The 20,866-nt window shown below is 41.1% G+C and overlaps 1 protein-coding gene across 5 annotated transcripts in view; it reads left to right on the top strand.

Annotated features, from left to right (window-relative positions):
- fat3a (FAT atypical cadherin 3a) overlaps positions 1 to 20,866 on the top strand; it is a 132,201-nt gene that overhangs the window by 70,812 nt on the left and 40,523 nt on the right. For all 5 annotated transcript variants that reach the window (XM_040123000.1, XM_040122998.1, XM_040122999.1 and 2 more), the window contains 4 exons: positions 4,038 to 4,313; positions 5,350 to 5,560; positions 5,682 to 8,410; positions 8,548 to 9,919. In XM_040123000.1, the coding sequence (XP_039978934.1) occupies positions 4,038 to 4,313; positions 5,350 to 5,560; positions 5,682 to 8,410; positions 8,548 to 9,919 (4,588 nt within the window). The remainder of the gene's footprint in view (positions 1 to 4,037; positions 4,314 to 5,349; positions 5,561 to 5,681; positions 8,411 to 8,547; positions 9,920 to 20,866) is intronic.

Genomic DNA, 20,866 nt, shown 5'->3' with positions numbered 1-20,866 from the left:
ATACTCACCAAGTTTATTGCTGAGATTCTGATACATGGTAACATCACAAAAAAGAAATCAGAGGAATTAAGACACATGAGTATCCCATCAGACATGTTGTAACCAAACCCTTGGGTTTGAGAAACCTAAGGGTTTGGTTTATAGTTAAGTGGTTGCAGCAGAGCTATAGAGCATACACATGTAACAGCTGTAGCTACACCATAGCTATGTGATTACCACTGGGAGACCCCAGGAACTGTGACTGGTCAGCTTGGGCTGCTTGTTGAACACTTGTTGAGACTTCTTTACCGTAACACATCTCTGACCACCACATGCCAAAAACAAACCATCTGCTCGCCATGATCACCACTGTCTATCACAGTGAAAGAAGGAATGCTGATTGCACAGTGGTCTCCTATTTTGTAACAAGGCAAAGCAAAATAATTTACCTGAATGGAACTCCAAGTATGTATGTCGTAGCCCAACATCCCTCTACAGTATATCACCAAGAAAATGAAAGACTGTCCCCAAAGTTACATCCCTCTAGTGTTGTTATGGTCATATCAGTCGTTGAATTCTGACGCTGAATTAAAAATCCAAACCTGAACCATAGAGATCTATAACAGAACTGCTTATAACCCCTTGCATCAAGTATTAATAATGCTTAAGACATTTTATGTTGAGTTTTCCTTTCATTTGTCGCCCTTCTCTACCTCCCTTCCTCCCTTCCTCACAACACTCTGCCACCCACTCTTCCCAGACCTACATTCTCTTCTTCCTGGCATGCCAATTTCTATCAATTTCTGTCTGGTGCCAGACTGCAGCAGATCCTGAACTCTTTTCCCCCTGCTTAGCTCCTCACTGTAGCAGCAGATTGTATTCTGATACCCCTGGCTTCCAGCCCTGGCCCCTTACTTGAACTAGGGTTGGCATCCTGCCACCCTTGCCCTGAAACTCTGAAAGCAACACTAATAAGACAGTTTTTTTTTTTTTGTTTTTTTTTTACATTAGGTAGGTATACTGCTAAAGTCAGTGATTCATTAGACATTTCTAATGAAGAGTTTTTTTTATCACTTCTGCAAAAGAAGGAATCTGGAGAGCTCTTTTCTAAGCAGCATATTGACCATGAGGTGAGTTTCAAGATTTAGAAATCTCAGCACCTGGCCAAATAATATTTTAGTCCATGTTATGACGTACGGCCCTTTCAACCCGCGTTGATATATTTTGGTCATTGCAACACAATGGGGCAGGTAAAACCTCACTAAACGCTTAATATGTGCATTCATACACTCGTCATTTACTTTCTTCATACCTATTTTCTCTGTGTTGCTGTCATACTACTACTACAGCCCAGTTTCCTCACAGGGTTTGATAAAATTAAATCTACTCTTACTTCTTTCATTGCCTGCCTTACTGTCTCTTCTTCATGCTTCACTACCTGTCTTACTCTGCCTCTCCTCCTGTGTCTTCCTGACTTGTGCTGGGCTTCAACACCGTCATCTTGACTCAGGAACTTCCCATGAGTTATGAAACACGCCAACCACCAACACCCTGCATGACTTCTCTGCAGTTTTTACAATTACAATAAATATGTTCATTATTGTTCAGTATACACTCTGAAATTCCAATAGCCAAGTACAGTGATGTGAGTGGTAAAGATGAACTCTACATGAAAGCAACATACAAATTTACTTTTCCTCTGAGTGAATACATCGAATGCAGTAATTCCACTAAAATTAATTGATTTACACTGATTGCAGTAATTCCACTGAAATTAATTGATTTACACCAATTGCAGTAATTCCAGTGAAATTAATTGATTTACACCAATTGCAGTAATTCCACTGAAATTAATTGATGTTGATATGAAATTTTATTATGATGAATTTCTTCAAAGAGGGAAAAATAGTTGCGTACAACTTCCTTTTGTGTCCCTGTAGAGATTAAACATCTCATCCTCAAGGGTCTGATACAGCCAGGAACTGGTCAAACTGGACTGTTATAACAGCAGTGACAAACTGAACAAAAGCACAAACCAAAGACAATTGCGTCATCCTGTTTTTTCCTGCTACTGTACAGAAACAATATTTCTGTGCATTGTTGTACTGTACAGCCATTGTTTTTGGGATGGTAATGGCTTTCTAGACTACAAACTACCTCAACTATCTATCCAGTGATGTCTTTCTGAAAACGTCTCAGTCATGAGGAGAGAAAAACTAAGGTTCCTGACAACTCCATCCCCAACTCTGTCTCCTACAAATTATGTTCACACAACTTATCTCCATGCATCCATCCATTTTCTGCCGCTTATCCGGAGCTGGGTTGCAGTGGCAGCAGGTTAAGCAAGGCAGCCCAGATGTCCCTCTCCCCAGCAACTTCTTCCAACTCTTCCTGGGGGATCCTGGGCTGTTCCCAGGCCAGATGTGATATATAATCTCTCCAGCGTGTTTTAAGTCTACCCCAGGGTCTCTTAGCAGTTGGACGTGGCTGGAAGACCTCCAGTGAATGCCCGAACCACCTCAACTAGCTCCTTTCGGCATGAAGGAGTAGAGGCCGCCCTGTAGAGGAAACTTATTTCAAGCGCTTGTATTCGCAAAATCAGTCTTTTGGTCATTACCCAAATTTAATGACCCTAGGTGAGATGAATGTAGATCATGTCGTAGATTGAAAGCTTGGCCTTCCGGCTCAGCTCCCTCTTCACCACTGCAGTCCGGGCTGATTGGGAAGAATGGCCTGCCTGATATGAACCCAAGTGGTGTTTTATTGTTACACTGTGCTAGCCATGGATTTGCCATAACAAACACTATGTTCAAGAATAAGGTGGTTCATAAATGTACTTGGTACCAGAACACCTTAGTTCTAAGATCAGTGATCGACTTTGTGGTTGAATCATCTGATCTACGACCTTATATCTGAGATACTCAAGTGATGAGAGGAGCAGAGCTGTCAAATGTTCACCATGTGGTGGTGACTTGGATCAGATGGTGGGGTAAGTGGCTGGACAGACTCAGTAAACCTAAATGAGTAGTGAGAATGAACTGGGAAAGTTTGGCCAAGGCCCCTGTCCGTGGAGTCTTTAACTCGCACCTCCAGAAGAAATACGCACGCATTTTGGGGGAGGCTGGGGATATGGAATCCGAGTGTGCCAAGTTTAAAGCCTCCATTGCGGACACGGCTCTCAGGAGCTGTGGTCAGAGGGTTGTCGGTGCCTGTCGTGGTGGCTACCTGAGAATCCGCTGGTGTACACTGGCTGTGAGGGAAGTCGTCAAGCTCAAGAAGGAGGCTTTTTGGGCCTGGCCTGCCCAGGGGTCTCCTGATGGGAACCTGGAAGGAACCCGGCCAACATGTCCTCTAAGGGGAAGGCAGATTTTCAGTACTCCATGGAGTCTCACTCATTTCTCTGGCAGATGTCTTTGAGGTAGGAAGCTCCTCAGTTGTATGGCGCCAGGATTGGATGAGATTCGTCCTGAGTTACTGAAGGCTCTAGACATTTTTGGGCTGTCTTGGCTAACATGCCTCTACAGGGTCACATGGAGGTTGGTGACAGTGCCTGTGGACTGGCGGACTGGGGGGGTGGTTACAATTTTCAAAAAGGGGGACCTGAGGGTGTGCTTGAATTATCAGGATATCACACTGCTCAGCCATTAGTACAAGCCATTTGGTCCGTATATAACCAGAGCGAGAGTTGTATCCGTATTTTGGCAGGAAGTTAAACGCATTTTGGGGTGGGTTTTGGTCTCCACCAGGGTTGTCCCATGTCACCATCCATGTTTGCGATCTTCAGGGACAGGATTTCAAGGCACAACTAATCTGCATTAGCAGATTAACAATTTCTAGGAAATACAATGATTCCAAAATTAGGTCTTGTTATCAACATTAGTAGGAAAAATTTATATTCAACATATCTGCAAAATGTTCACGCATGTAAAATGCTCAGACTGAAAATATCTGTAAATAACTACTCTGCACATTAAGATATGGATTACAGAACTCAATCAGCGATTATTTCATTCATCCCTCTCCTCACTTTTTCATTTTCAATACCCCTCATGTTCTAGGTGCACATCACTGTTATGGACAACAATGACAACGCTCCCATCTTTTCCCAATCAACCTATGATGTCACTATTTCTGAAGATACACCACCTGACACTGAGGTGGTCCAGGTTCTGGCATCGGACCGTGATGAGCATCACCGGCTGACCTACTCTCTGCAGAGCTCCATAGACCCCAGCAGCATGCGTCTGTTTCGCATCAACCCTACCCTGGGCACCATCTACACTGCTCAGAGGCTGGACCACGAGGCCTGTTCCAAGCACATCCTCACCATCATTGTAAGATATGCTTTGGTCTAGGATGAGCTACTGGTTGTATAAAATTTAAGTCACCATCTATGCCAATGATTTATCGTTAGGATCGTTTGCTAAAATCTGTGATTCTTTGACCATTCACTTGCCATTGAAGGGCCCAGTCTGGCCTGCATTGTTGTGCTAATAGAATTATAGTCTTATAGTCTGGATGGTTTCCAGACTGGTAAAAGCAACACCCAATTATAAGCTGCAAGCTATAAGCTTAGTTGTTATTCAGCATAAGAGTTATTAGAGGAATTCATGGCTTGATACTTATTTTTTGGGGCTCACAGTTTGGTTTTGATATATTTTCAGGACAGCAGGAAATACAAAATAAACACAAAAGATAACATTTAACACATTATTTATTTTTGCCATAATTCTTAGTGAAAAAATGGTGGCACATGGGCAATAGAAAAGCAAACAAATAAAAAAAATGTCAATTTGTCAGTATTGTTTCATAGGTATTGCAAAATACACTACTACACTCTAACCTGTAAAGGGCTTTCATAAAATCAAGAAACTTCAATAACAAAGGACATGTAAAAATATCACAGGTTGATATACTCTCATTGGTTATTGACCTTAAGTTGTCAGAACAAGAGCAGCCCTTTGAGAATAGAAATAATGTCCAAGTGTTTTACTCCTCTGTCTCATTTGTAAAGCAGCAGGAGAGCCAGAGGCATCATTTAGCAATAAAGGTGTTACTCTGTAAAGCCAAGCCAGTATCTACCTCATCACAGGAAAGAGGACAGTTTTGTACTGATTTGTGTATCCACTAGTAAACTGCTCTTATTACAAAAGTGAAACTTTGGGAAATACAAGCGGCAAAGGAAAGTCAAAGAGTGAGTGTCCTTGACTGATGTATTTTGCATTTTGTTTTTGTGTTTGTTATACTTTGGAAAATGAGGTCACTTGGCATATTATAGATTGTGTAGCGGCATGATCTTCAAATTATATTGAGTTCATAGTGACCGTGAAGGTTAGCTTTTTTGATGTTTTTTTTTGGTTTTCTTCACAGGTCAAGGACCAAGAGTTCCCATACAGAAAGAACCTGGCTCGTGTATTAATAGAGGTGGAAGATATAAATGACCATGTACCCATCTTTACCAGTGCTCTGTACGAAGGCCAAGTCTATGAGTCAGCAGCAGTAGGATCAGCTGTGGTCCAGGTCACTGCTCTTGACAAAGACAAAGGAGAGAATGCCGAGCTACACTACTCCATTGAAGCGGGTAGGCACCTCTGACAACAAAATACTTGCTCTTGTATGTTGTATGTACCCTTTAAATAAATGCCTTTAAAATGTGTACCACAGTGATAACATTTTTATATTTGCTTTTGATTTCCCAACAGGGAACACTGGAAATGCATTCCATATTGAGCCAGTTTTGGGTATCATCACCGTTGCAAATGAACTGGACTTGTCCAGCATAGGCCATTATGTTCTCACTGTCAGAGTCACTGACAATGGCTCCCCTCCCCTGTCCACCACTACTATAGTGCGAATTGCTGTCACTCTCTCTGACAATGCTGGCCCAAAGTTCCCTCAGCCTGATTACCAAACTGAGATCACAGAGAACGCGGTGGTTGGGACTTCTGTCACCACGGTCTGTGCAGTCAGCCAGTCCACTCTAACTTATGACATCAAGCAGGGTAACACTGATCGTGTTTTTCAAATAAATCAATACAGTGGAGTGATTACTACTCAAAAGCCTCTAGACTTTGAGAATACAGCATTTTACACCCTGATAGTCCAGGCTACCAACATGGCTGGCATGGCCTCAAATGTTACTCTGTTAATCCAGGTAGTGGATGAGAATGACAACCCACCAGTGTTTCAGCTGCTTCACTATCATGGGAGCATCAGTGAGGCAGCACCAGTCAACAGTGTGGTCTTGAACTCAGATGACTCACCTCTAGTAATCAAGGCCATTGATGCTGATCGCAACCAAAATGCTCAGTTGGTCTACCAGATTGTTGAGGATACTGCAAAAATGTTCTTCACAGTGGACTCAGGAACTGGCTCCATCAGAACCATTGCTAATCTAGACCATGAGACATTTACCAACTTCCACTTCCATGTTCATGTGAGAGACAATGGCAGGCTACAGTTGACAGCAGACAGTCCAACTGAGGTTACAATACAAGTGATAGACACAAATGATTCACCACCTCGTTTCAGCCAGAATGCCTATGAAACAGTCCTCCTAGTCCCAACCTATGTGGGAGTAGAAGCTTTGCAGGTTTCAGCCATAGACCCTGACAAAGATGTCCCTGCAGAGCTCATTTACTCTCTGGCTGATGGAGTACTGGACCACTTTGACATCAAACCTTCCAGTGGAGTCATCATAGTCAAAAACAACAACTTTTCCAAAGAGCGTTTCCGCTTCAGTGTCAAAGTTTCAGATGGGAAATTCTCCAGCATGGCTTTGGTGACCATTCTTCTTCGAGAAGCTCTGGACTCTGGTCTCAGCTTCACCCATAGCCTTTACTCTTCATCTATTCAAGAGAATGTATCAAATATCACCAAAGTGGCTGTGGTCAATGCTGTGGGAAACCGTCTCAATGAACCATTGAAGTACACCTTATTGAATGCTGGTACACGCTTCAGAATCCGTCCTACTTCTGGTGTGATCCAAACCACGGGTATGCCCTTTGACCGTGAAGAGCAAGAGTTTTATGAACTGGTTGTTGAGGCTAGAAGGGAGCATGACCATCTGCATGTGGCCAGAGTTATGGTTAGAGTCCAAGTTGAGGACATAAATGACAATGCCCCTGTGTTTGTTGGACTTCCTTATTATGCAGCTGTTCAAGTAGAAGCTGAGCCAGGATCACCCATTTTCAGGGTTATGGCGGTAGATGGTGACAAAGGGATTAATGGAAAAGTGTCTTACTATCTCAAGGATGACCATGGTCACTTTGAGATCAACCGGCAGACAGGTGGTCTCAGCCTAAAGAGGGCTTTCGAGTCTGACCTGTCCAATGTGGAATACCACATGGTGATATATGCCAGAGATGGCGGTTATCCACCTCTATCATCGACTATAGAGTTCCCCATCACTGTAGTCAATAAAGCCATGCCTGTCTTTGACAAATCATTTTATTCTGTCTCTGTGAATGAGGATGTGGCTGTGCACACACCTATCCTCGGCATCAATGCAACTAGTCCTGAAGGTCAAAACATAATATACACTATTGTTGATGGAGACACATCTCTTCAGTTTGACATTGGTTTTGATACTGGAGTCATAAGTGTCATCCACTCTTTGGATTATGAAGCAGCATCATCTTATCACCTGACTATCAGAGCCACGGACTATCTGACTGGTGCCCGTGCTGAGGTTGATGTTGATGTGGTTGTCCATGATGTAAATGATAACCCCCCTATCTTCCAGAAAATGTCCTACAGGGTAGTTTTGTCTGAAACAGCCATGATTGGAACTCCAGCACTTCAAGTTATTGCCACTGACAAAGACTCAGAGAAGAACAATGTTGTCCGCTACCAGATCTTCTCAGATGCACACAACAGCACAGACTACTTTCACATTGATAGTAGCAGTGGATTAATCCTGACAGCACGTATGCTAGACCATGAACTAGTCCAGAAGTATGACTTCATTGTCAAGGCCACTGATAATGGCTTCCCACCACTGAGTAGTGAAGTATCCGTCATAGTTATGGTGAATGACATGAACAACAATCCTCCAGTTTTCAACCAGCTGCTCTATGAGGCGTACGTCAATGAGTTAGCACCCAGGGGTCACTTTGTAACCTGTGTCCAGGCCTCAGATGCGGACAGTTCGGATTTTGACAAGTTGGAGTACAGCATTTTGTCAGGAAATGAAAGAATGAACTTCGTGATGGACAAAAAGACAGGAATCATCACATTGTCTAGCCACCGGAAGCAAAGAATGGAGCCTGCCTACAGCCTAAATGTTTCAGTGTCTGATGGAGTGTTCACAAGCACTGCACAGGTTCATGTTAAGGTGTTGGGAGCCAACCTGTATAGTCCAGTGTTTGGGCAGAATACGTATGAGGCAGAGTTAAGAGAGAATGCTGCTGTGGGAACCAAAGTTATACAGGTATGTGCTGCTGAAATTCATTAAAGGATGTTTTTTCCTTCTTAAAATTTCTCAGAAACATTAATAATATAGTATTGTAAACATAAAATGATCATGTCTCTATTGACTATTGACTAAGACATTTTTTTTAATTCCAGGTGAAGGCAACAGATTCAGACCCTGGAGTGTTTGGTCACATCACTTATTCTTTTGTTAATGATGTGGGAAAGGACCAATTCAGCATTGATGCAAGTGGTCAGATCACCACCATAGAAAAGTTTGATCGCGAGGACCCAGCCAATAAGGACATCATTCTGACAGTGGCAGCCCAGGACTCAGGTGGACGTGACTCTTACTGTACAGTACAAGTTACTCTGTTGGATGATAATGATAATGTACCTCGCTTCCATGCCACAGAGTACAGAGCTTCAGTTAAATCTGATGTTGCTAAAGGCTTTTTGGTGACACAGATTCAGGCTTATGATCCTGATGATGGCACTAATGCCAAGGTCACATACTCACTTTACAGTGAGGCACACGTCCCTGTGGTAGACATTTTGGAGATAGACCCAGACAATGGTTGGATGGTGACTAAAGGCAGTTTCAGCCACTTGAGGAACTCTGTATTATCTTTTTTTGTGAAGGCTGTGGATGGAGGAAATCCAGTCCGGCACTCTCTGGTATCTGTCTATATCCATGTCCTTTCTCCAGATGCCTTCATTCCTTCCTTCAGCCAACATCAATATTTATTTAGCATGCCGGAGGATACTCCCATAGGTTCAGTCATAGGGACGGTTCGCCTCAAAATTCCTCCTGGATATGTCTCACTCTCTGCTACCTTTGCCCTGGTTAATGGAGAGACGGGAGAAAACAACCAAGATGGGGTGTTTTTGGTGGAAAAGGATACAGGTGTGATCAAGCTTGATAAGCCCTTGGACCATGAGGTGATCAAAGGATACCTCTTCAAAGTCACTACCACTGTACAACAGGCTAAGCTGGATTCTGTGACTTCTGTTGATGTTGAAGTCAAAGTGTTGGACCTAAATGACAACAAACCAGCCTTTGAGGCCACCTCCTATGAGGCCACTGTTATGGAGGGAATGTCAATTGGAACCAGAATCATTCAAGTGCAAGCACTAGACCCAGACTCAGGGGCCAATGGCCAGGTAACATACAGTCTCGGGGCATTAATTCAGATAGACAGGGATTCAGACACACTCATTGAAACCTTTAGCATTGATACCAACACAGGCTGGATCTCCACACGCAAGGACTTGGACCATGAGACCAATCCATCTTACACATTCACAGTGATGGCCTCAGACTTTGGCGAGACCCTGTCTCTTTCCAGTACCACCACTGTGACAGTGGCAGTATCAGACATCAATGACAACCCGCCCAGGTTCCTGGAGCAGTACTACTTTGGCTCAGTTCAGGAGAGTGACCCACCAGGCGAGGTGGTGGCTGTGCTGAACACCAGAGATGATGACAGCTCTGCTGTTAACCGACAAGTCAGCTACCACATCACTGGTGAGTACCACTGTAAATGTCTGTAATTGCATTGTCACTGAATTTTGGTGTTCAACATAAATTGTCTAGTCATAAATCACAGAATCCTGCACTGTATTGTGTCCCATCTGTGTGCAATCATATATGTGTGTTTCTCTGTCTTGCCCCAGCAGTTTACTCAAGATATACTCAGTGCTATAGCCATGAATAAACATGAGGAGAAAAGTTGTATACTAAATTAAAGATGTGATCCAGTATAAAATTCACTTATTTACTATGGTTGCTTCCAAAGAACGGAGACATGTATTCCAGAATTTCAAGTGTGACTGAGAAACAGGTATTGAAAAGTGATAACATTTCATGGCAGAATACCATTCGACAGCTCATGAACCAAAGAAGTAGTAAATAGAGTTAGAGTAGACAATTTAAACACTACCCCGCATCTGACGAAAGCTGCTGTGAACATGTTTGATACTACTCTAAAAAGCCACTGTATGGTTTACCCAGGGAATTCAGTGAGAGGTCAGTCTCATAACCTTTTCCAAAAGTGCAGGAGATAAACTGTTTGAGTTGTTATATGGACTTTTCCGTGACATGACAAAGACTCAGATCACATAATATATATGTGCATATCAAAGGCAAAGTAGGGAAACAAAAGAACAAAAAGAGGAAAGAAAAGCCAGATGAATGCTGAAGCTGCATTAATAATACTGACAGTGATCAATGACCTGACTTTGCTGATTTGCTGTCTGCTCATTGGTACACCAGAAGGTAATAACTAAGGACTGACTAAATACTCCCTTAGTCCCACTAAGGCTAAGACAGAGGATTACAGTGCCAACGGGAGACGCAGAGCTAATGAAAGACTTTTTATTGGAAGGAAATACTTCCCCTAATGGGATTGTAATGAGTATCAGCCAGACAGCTGTAGTGCACAGCAGACATGTGAGTGATGTAACTTTATTGTTGACACCTAAAGAGGAAGAGGTTAGGTGGAATGAGCTGCTGCCACAGTGCAGCAAGAGAAAGACTAAAAGATATAGATAACAGAAATATCTGCAAAAAACAAATGAGCTGTCAAAAACACTTGGAAATGTGACATTTCTCACTTCCAAGAGAGAACCACTTGATGTTACTTAAGTTAAAGGTGCAGGAGCTAGTCAGAACAAAACATAGAGAAACACACAGTACCTCCTTACTGTGAAAAGATTGTCTTGGTTTCAGTGATACTGATGTAAATGGACAGAAAGGAAGATATTTATATCAGCTGCTTACTTTCACAATATTATATTTTGTCTGGATATATTATGGACTCAGCAGTGTCTTTGGTGTTTTTACACCTTAATGATAATCAGGAATTTCAGGATATCTCTCATTTGTGTTTGTATGTCTGAATTTTCATAGACAGAGACGACATGAACATTTTATCAATTGTATACCAAAGTACATAGTATTAATAAATAATGTAGTGTCATTATAACATACTGTACCACAGCACAGGTGGTTAGATAAATACTAACTTCATAAAACATAGAAGAGCATTTTAGGTCTCTTTAACACCTTTGTTTACAGTTCAGTTGGTCCAGATAAGAGAAAAAAGAAACATGGTTTACTTTTAGCACTGGTCTGGTTCATACAAACTGGCTTTTTATAAACAAACCAAGAGGTATGATGATAAAGTCATGCGGATTGACAAGTAACTGTCACTGGACTGTTTTGGTGATTCTGCGTCATCACTGTATATAGGCCCAACTGAAGAAAACTAATTCTGGTTACTAACAGCACATCATGCTGCACTTTACTGAACTTTATGTGTATATTTATCTGGTGTTACAAAGAGCTGAGGAAGATATAACTGATTATGTATGTTGTGAATAATGATGACCAGGTAGAAACTAACTCGACCAATACTGAATTTTTGAGGCTGTCAAGTATGGATGTTGGACTATTTAAAAATCTGTTAATTCTATATCAGCCTATATTTGTTTTTTGATGGGTCTTGTATTGTCCTGTAAACAGGGTAGTTATAGTGTGACAGCTTTATAATAAGGAACTGCCACAATACATGAGTAGAACATCATGGAAAGAACCTGCACTTGTTGTGGGAGATTATCTACAAAAAACTGAACACAATTAAACACACCGAGTCACTGATAGGGATAAAATCTAATATATTTTAAGTTTACAATATAGGAGACAAGAAGTCACAAGAAGTCGAAGGAGATTCTCAATAGAAAAGGTCTTACAAACATCATGTATAGTGTTTTTTAAGATAAAAAACTTAGTTACCTGGTTATCTTTAAATCTACCCAAGCAAATTATCCAATAAGATAGAAACATATAGAATGTTCACGTGCTAGGAGATCTTCTCTTGTCAGTCCACTCTCAGTCTATGTCAGGGTGACCCCTTCACCATCTGCCTCTTCTACCTCGTGACATTTTGCCACAATGTTACTTTACTGCTGTTATGCTCTAACCATTCCTATTACCTGCCTGTCTAATTTACCTTTTCATGTACCTGTTACTAAGTATTTGACCATAGAATGTGGACACTGAAGCCTCTGGAGGCTGCTGATGGATTTTATGAATTTCTTACTTCTTAGTTCTGAATTCTGTTCTCCTATCTCTTCTTGAAAATATCAGTTTTCATTTGATCACATTATTACTGGGAAAGTCTTTAAATTCTGTCAAAAAAAACTGAGTTAATATCCATCATTAACTATTGCAGACCTATGAAGCCCTGATAAACATGAAGCATGTCTTTAGCTGGCTTGACAATACTATATCATATTTTCCTTTATCAGTGATTCTGAGAAATGCATTAATTCCATGAAAATTGAACACAAAGAAACCATTCAAAATTAATAAAAACATTATCAGGTTATGTCTCTTTTATATACAGCAGCCCAAGTAAACGATTCTATAACTTGGTGTAATGACTTCATTGGCACTCCTCAAGCCCTTGGATCTGTGCTTGATCCTATTTGTACCTCATTTGAAACTATAAGAAAACCAACAAAGAATTTGAACTTGATTAAGCCATGTATTTATGTGAACAACAGGTTGGCCTCATCATCCAAATGTGTCCAACTGTGCTCTAAGACACCTCCACTCCACGGGACAGCAATGCCAAGCTGCTTTGCTGTGGTCCTGCTTGGTAACAAGGCTGACCATGGCCAACCCGTGATGGTCTCCTCCCCTCAGCTGTGTCTTCAGCAGCTAAACTTGCACGTCTGTGCTGGAGATCAGAGAGAAAGCTCTGTTTTTAAAAGTCTTTCTGTGCTCAACTCTAAATACTTTTCATAGCTTCTTCTTCTTCTGAATCTCCGTGGTTTGGATTTTATTTTCACTCTTGTGTTTCCTGTTTGGACTTTCACACATCAGCCTTATTTTGCTGTTTACTGATCGCTTCCAGCCCTGTTGGAGCTATGTTAAGTTACTGCTTAAGCAAACTGAACCTTTTCTGCTGTCGCTGCTTGACATTTAAAGTTGGCTAATCAGTGTAACTCTTTTATTGTGATGAAATTATGGGAAAATATTAATGGTACTTCATTAGAAGTGATATTCTTAAATAAAGACAGGTCTAATCAACTAGACATGGACAGGCAGTATTCTACTCTATTTGGCCAGTGGATCAGTTTTAAATATTGCAGGTAGGAATAGTACAAACAGTTGCCTAAATGTAAAAGGGCTGCAGGTGAAAGGCTTTTACTTACTACCAACATGCCATCAGGTAAACAACTTTACCTTGCTGCATTGCAGTGGAAAAACACTCATTGTTCATGGCACGGCTTTGGGCGACTAACCACCCCCACAATTGTAAAGTGCTTTGGATGAAAGTGCTATGTAAATGCAGTTCCAGGTATTCTTCCTCTTTATTTCAGAGAGTACAGCTCAGATAAAAGGATGGTAGTAATTGTCGAGGGAGGCAAACAGTCTGGAAGTAAGAGCTGCTTGAGAAGTCACCTTAGGGGGCAGGTTTGAGGCAGAGGTCTGACTTCTCTCAACCTTGGGTTTACAGTATCTCACAGAGCAGGATTATTGGTTAGCCAGCTAGCCCTAGGGTTACACTGAGTTTTTGGTGTAAATATGCCTTGAGTTCTATTGCCATTGTAACTAACACATAACCTGAACAGTTTTTGTTCAGGCTTGCAGCTTAGAACATATGGAAAAACCATCTTGTCACTAAATAACTATAACCATTACTAGAGGTCCCAGTGTGGGCAAAAATACAGAATTCACATTAAGGAATGTGAATTCTGTCACAGGAACAAAGAGTGACCTTTTTTTTTTTTAGATAAATTTTAGCAATCCATTGCTTAACTGCTCCAGAGTACTTACATTAAAATTAAAATGCACATTGAAGCCTAATTTTCACATAGATTTAAACTTTGTAATCACATATTACTTTAATATTATCTTACTAATATTTGCTATTTATATTATCACATTTATATTATAGTGTTTTTCAGATTGTGGGTCATTACCCCGCAATTCTGTTACTTTCCTCCTACTGCAGTTTCCCCACAGGGATGAGCAGCATCATATCATCTCATATTAAATACACTACCTTTGATCTGTTGAAGCTCAGTTTCTTTCATGTACATTAGCTAAAGGCTAAATTGGAAAAGCCGGATGATCCTTTGTGGGACAGGTTATCCAGAGCCCATCTAAACTGAACTTCCTTCATGAGACAGGCACCTTGGATTCTGATTTGGATAATTGAAAATGGTAAGGCTGATTCTGATTTGCCCAAATTTTGCTCTTGCAAATAAAATCCTTGACAATACGGCAAGATGAATGTTATAAAGAAGTCAAAACTAGGAGGTCATAGTGTAAAATAGAACCCACTCCATCAGGATATGTAAGTCTGTTCACAGGCCTTTGTATTTACACCTGGTATTAGACTGTACATCTTATTCTATTCTGCCCACATTGAGATTGAATGCCAATATGCAAATTAGGTGACCAGAGCTGATGAACTTGTCAAGAAACATGTCCTAGGTCAAGGGAAGCATGTGGGAAACCTCTGAGGGACCACTGCGACTTGTAGGGCAAAGGTCACATGAGCAACAGAGACAAAAGATGGCTACTTTTCAGTATGCTTGCTAACTAGGCTAACTAACAGAGAGAGCTAGCTTGCTATTACTAGAGCTAGTTCTGTTACACCCTTGCACTTTGTTCCTGTAGTGATGCTAGATTATTGGCTCTGCTTATTGGTTAGCAGTTGCTGGGCATTTCTTTCAATGTTAATTTTAACAAGATTTTAAATCAAAAACAAACATTTTGAAACTGACACTTGACACCACACCTTTGTTCTGTTTTTCTTATCTCTCGATTGCCAGACTTATGCTTTTAATTAGGGGTTGTGATACAGTAATAGATCTCTGCCTTGGATTCTCTTGTGTTTCTTTGCCTCCTTTGAGAAATCTTCTTCACTCCACTGTGGAGAAATAATGGAATTGTAAAGACCTTAATCATACTGTCATACCATGTTAGTAAGGCCTAAAAGGTGCACAACACTCAATACTCAAATACTCCATGCATTTAGAAGTCCAGACCTGGTATACACCAAGGGGAAAAAAAACACTTGAACTTCCCAGTACTAGCTCTTATATAGACTTTTGTATACAAATGACTGAGGTGATTGAATACTGTCAGATTGCACCGGGTTTTCTACAACCTTCACACAACTACACCATAGTACACTGACTTTAACTTCCCAACGACACAACATGACAATCACAAGTATAAATACAACCCCATCACCCAGTAAAACTTAGACAAGTGCAACAAATACAGTTAAAGAACTGCACGTTCGTTACGCTTTTCAACTGAGAACAGGACAAAGGTCTTTGCAATGCTTTACATTCACCCATGCATACAACTTGTTCAGAATTCCCCTCAGAAGCTTCATGTACTGCCCTCATCCTGGCCAGTAGGGGGAGCTGCTGACTGTTGAATTATTTCATTGCCACATGGTAATTGAGAAATTGTCTGCTCTGCCAGTTGCTGATTGGTGCTCTAGGCGGTAAAGGACTAAGGGAATCCTGTGTGTGTTCATGAGAAATGTAAGCATACAGTATCTGTTATTTGTGCTAAATTGAGCATGTCATTCTTGCTGTTATATGCTCGAGATATCGACGTGGTTAGAGATAATTTATGAAGTGTGTTCAGCAAGTTAATATTTCTGCCCTTAATGGCTCTTTAAACTAGCATACTGAATGGAAATGTAGTTAAGCGGACGAGTTGGAATTCAGCTAACTTTATGTGACTGATGTTTCATGTATAATTGATGCCTTATCTAGGTAATCTCTCACAGTGAATGTATTTATGTATCTTTTCTTATTTTTACGATGCTATGATGTAAGTCTGAGAAGCTCTGAAATATGAGTGTCTGCTAAAATTCGTTCTGTAAGCAGGACACGGAAGCAGGTAATAGTTTTGCAAACTTTATCTTAGCACTTGGAGAGAGGTACAAAGTATATGGGTGTGGTATTTGACAATATAAACAGTAATAAATAACCGTGTATGGTTTCACGGAGTTATATGCTTTTATACCTAATTAATTCCTTAATGTACTCCACTAGCACATTAATGTATCTGACAACATCACAATTGTAGGAAATAAGGCATGAAGATGACCACAATTTTCTTTCCTTTAAACAAAGCACTGCAATATACAGTCCTGGTTGAAATTTTTGGCACCCCTCAATTTTAAGTACATAATTAAGAATATCTCAAGAAACAAAATTCAACTTAACCAATTCTGTATAATCAGAATATTTAATAAAATGTCCAAAGTTACTGAACAACAACAACAACAACAAATGCTTGCATATAGTGAAATAAAAAATACAGACATAAAATATATACTTATCACAATTATTGGCACCATTTTGATAAGTATAAATTAGTTCCTCAAACAAAATAAAAAAGAAATAGGACTCGCCTGTACTTAATTTCAGTGTTCACATGACCTGAATTAACCAATGAAAGATGGTTTTACTGTATAAAAAGAGGCTGATTGTTTACAGTTTCTTTTTCACAAATGTGAAGACAAACGAGCTGTCTGAGAGCATCAGAAAGGTAATTATCAAAAAACGTAACAATTCCAAAGGGCTAGAAGGCAATCGCCAAAGATCTTGGAATCCTGTTTCAATAGTTCGTAATGTTATCAAAAAGTTTCACAGTCATCAAGCTGTTAAAACGTGAAGTCCATAAAGAAAAGAACCCCCTACGTACAGTAAAACATAGTGGAGGTTCTGTCATGCAGTTTGGCTGCCTTGCTGCCTCTGGTACTCGAGTACTTGAATGTATCGAAGGAATGATGAAATCAGAAGATAACCAGGGCATTTTAAAGCGAAATGTTTTTACCCAGTGTCAAAAAAATAGGTTTGAGGCAAAGTTCTTCTACATAAATATATTCACTGTGAGAGATTACCTATATAAGGCATCAATTATACTGTAAATCACGAATACAACAGCTGTGGCTCGGGAGGGTACTTATCTACTGATCAAAGGGTTGGCGATTCGATCCTTGGCTCCTCCTGTCCGTGACACTGAACCCTAAGTTGCCTCACTTGTAAATTGCTTTAGATTAAAGTTTCTGTAAAATAACTAAATGTAAAAAGTCAGTAAAGTTTTCAATCATCCCAGTTTCCTGAAATACCTTGAATCTCATAAAAATAGAAGAAGTTGGTCCCCATATACACCACAAAGTACATTGAATAAAAGTGTCCCATTCAGAGGCTAAAGTGTAGTGCAATATCACCTTTGTTTGCCTGAAACAGAACGAATTTTAGCTTTGGCAACATCCCTAAGTCATATTTTTAAGCACTTACCCCTCTTGTTCCCGTAAAATGTGGTTGCCAAGAACAAATTGGCATTTGATGGACATAACCCCAAGGTTGAGATATCACTGGAAAGAAGAGGAGAAGAAGAGAGACACATGCCCCACATAGAGGATAAAAATGCATAATCATTTCTCAGTTCCCCCATTCTCTAGATCATCCATCCATCCATCCATCCATTAGCTATACTGCTTATCCGAGGGGGCTGGAGCCAATCCCAGCTGACATTGGCCAAAGTACACCCTGGAGAGGTCACTTGTCTCTCACAGGGTTGACATATTAAGACAAACAACCATTCATGCTCACATTCATACTTTTGGGCAATTTAGAGTCACCAATTAATTAAACCTGCATGTCGTTGCACTGTGGGAGGAAGCCGTAGGAAATTCATGTCTACTGGAGGAAAACTACACAGAGGAAACCCACGCAGGCATGGGGAGAACATGCAAACTCCACACAGAAAGGGCCGTCCAGTCGGCAGGTTCAAACCCAAAACCTTCTTGCTGTGAGGCGACACTGCTGACCACTGCATCCCTGTGCCATGTGTCCAGATAAACCATTAATTATATATTTTAATTTGCTGATGGCTGTCCCTTGTGCATGTGTGTCTGACTGAAGAGAGAAGGATGAAGAGAGAGTTCCTGTTATTACTGTTCAGTGTCCTAAAAAAACTGTATTGCCTTTGTGACTAATGCTTTATTTCTATTGAGAATTTATATTAATTAACATGGAAAGTTTTGATTTTCAAACTAGTTTGGAATGGGACTGTCAGTTAGTGTTCTTTTGTAATTGCCATTGTAATTGTAATTTTTTTTTCTAAGAAAAAATCTAAAAAGTCCTTTTGTTGACATTATAATGATATATTGACACACCCAGTATACACAATGGTAGTTTCTTCTTCCAATCATCATTTTGTGAGAGAGTCATCCAGGTCATGGTGTTCTGTAAGTGCTATGCGAAGACAACTGGACTTGCTTGAAGTTTTTGAAGACATTTCGCCTCTCATTCAAAAGGCTTCTTCAGTTCTAACTGACTAGTGGGTAGTTCCAGGTATCAATCCTCTGTTGAGATCAGCAACACTTTTGAGTCGTTGAGGTCACATGAGTCATTGACCCTCCCGGTCATCATGTGAGTCGTTAGGATCACATGGGTCAAGGTGTGGATGGAACACCTTGGGGGTCGTTAGGGTGACAAGTGGGTCATTGACCCACCCCGCCATCATGTGAGTGGTCATATGAGTCCTGGTGTGGATGGGTGTTCATCTGTCTGGGGAGTGATTTTAGAACTGCATTGTAGGTGGCTGACAGGTGGCGTCTCAGACCACCTCCTCTGGGTAGAGGAGGATACCATGGTATCCTATGATGTCACTTCACTCTTCACATGTATTCCTACCACAGAAGCAGTTAAAACAGTTAGGAAACGGCTGCTACAATACAGCACTTTACAATACAGAGCCAACCTCACCCTTGACAACATATGGGCCTTGCTTCACCACTGCCTGACTACCACCCATTTCCAATTCAATGAAGGTTTATACAGACAGAAGCAAGGCTGTTCCATGGGCTCACCAGTGTCACCAATTGTGGCTAATCCCTACATGGAAGAGTTAGAGAGCAGAGCCCTGACCTCTTTTGCAGGAGCTGCCCCCAGCCACTGTTTCAGGTATGTGGATGACACCTGGATAAGAGTCAAAACCCATGAAGTTGAATCCTTCACTGAACACATCAATGTGGACAGAAACATCAAGTTCACTCGTGAGGATGTCAGTAGAAATAGCCTTGCCTTCTTGTATTGTGCGGTGCACATCGAGAACGACAGAAGCATCAACATTGAAATATTACGGAAACCCACACACACACACAGATCGATACCTACTGTATGACTCTCACCACCAACTGGAGCACAAACTCGGGGTCATCAGAACCCTACACCATCGAGCTCAGAATGTTCCCACAAGGTCAGAGGGAAAAGAGAAGGAAGAACAGACAGAGAAAAAAAAACTGCAATAAACAAAACAACATTGTAATTCCCTACGTTGCTGGATTATCCGAAAAACTCAGAAGGATCTTCTACAAACGTAACATCCCTGGGCATTTCAAGTCCAAGCAAAAACTTGTCCACCCTAAGGACAAAATACCAAGGATCAGGCAGAACAATGTAGTTTATACAGTCCAATGACGAAGGAATGCACAGACCTGTACACTGGGGAAACTAAACAACCGCTACATAAGTGCATGGCACAATGCAGGAGAGCCAGTTCCTCAGTTCACAACTCAGCAGTCCACCTGCACCTTAAGGACAAAGGACAGTCTTTTCAAGACAGTGATTTACACATTTTGGTGAGAGAAGAGTGATGGTTTGAAAGAGGAGTGAAAGAAGTCATTTTTGTCAATCTGGAACAACGGTCACTAAATAGAGGAGGTGGTCTGAGACACCACCTGTCAGCCACCTACAATGCAGTTCTAAGTTCACTCTCAAGACAGCTGAACCACTCATATGATGGCAGACGTCCAACTTGACTTTTATTAAACACCAGTGAGTCATACCTTACCTTGGACCATAGCCTTTTGACATGGACATGACTTGATATCAGATTAGTTTGATTTTTAATATAAATACAGTCTTGTAATTTATTATACTAACTCTGTTTGAAAAAAATTAAATGATATGTGTGGGGGCACTGAGGGAGTATGGGGTAACAAGGCAGTTGCTGAGGGCCTCATATAACCAAAGTCAAAGATGTTTCCAGTTGGTGTTGGCCTACATCAGGGTTGTTCCTTGTCACCAATTCTATTTGAGATTTCCGTGGACAGGATCTCAAAGTGCAGCTGGGGTGAGGAGAGTGTCTGGTTTGGGGATCTCAGAAATGCTTCTCTGCTCTTCTCAGATGATGTGGTTCTGTTGGCTTCATCAACCTGTGACCTTCAGCAGGGGCTTAAGGTGGCTTCAAACTGGATCTGTTTGCAGCCAAGTGTGAAGCAGCTGGGATGAGAATCAGCACCACCAAGTCTAAGGCTGTCATTCTCAGCTGTGGACAGCTCCCTCTGGGCTGGGAGTTGGTTTAGGAAGGAGTTTAAGTATCTTGGGGTCATGTTCACAAGCAGGCCGTTGTGGA

The sequence above is a fragment of the Xiphias gladius genome, unplaced genomic scaffold, assembly GCF_016859285.1.
Source record: "Xiphias gladius isolate SHS-SW01 ecotype Sanya breed wild unplaced genomic scaffold, ASM1685928v1 HiC_scaffold_1472, whole genome shotgun sequence".
Classification (NCBI taxonomy): Eukaryota; Metazoa; Chordata; class Actinopteri; order Istiophoriformes; family Xiphiidae; genus Xiphias; species Xiphias gladius.
Note: the sequence above shows the minus strand (reverse complement) of the source record. Positions and strands in the feature narration are given on the sequence as shown.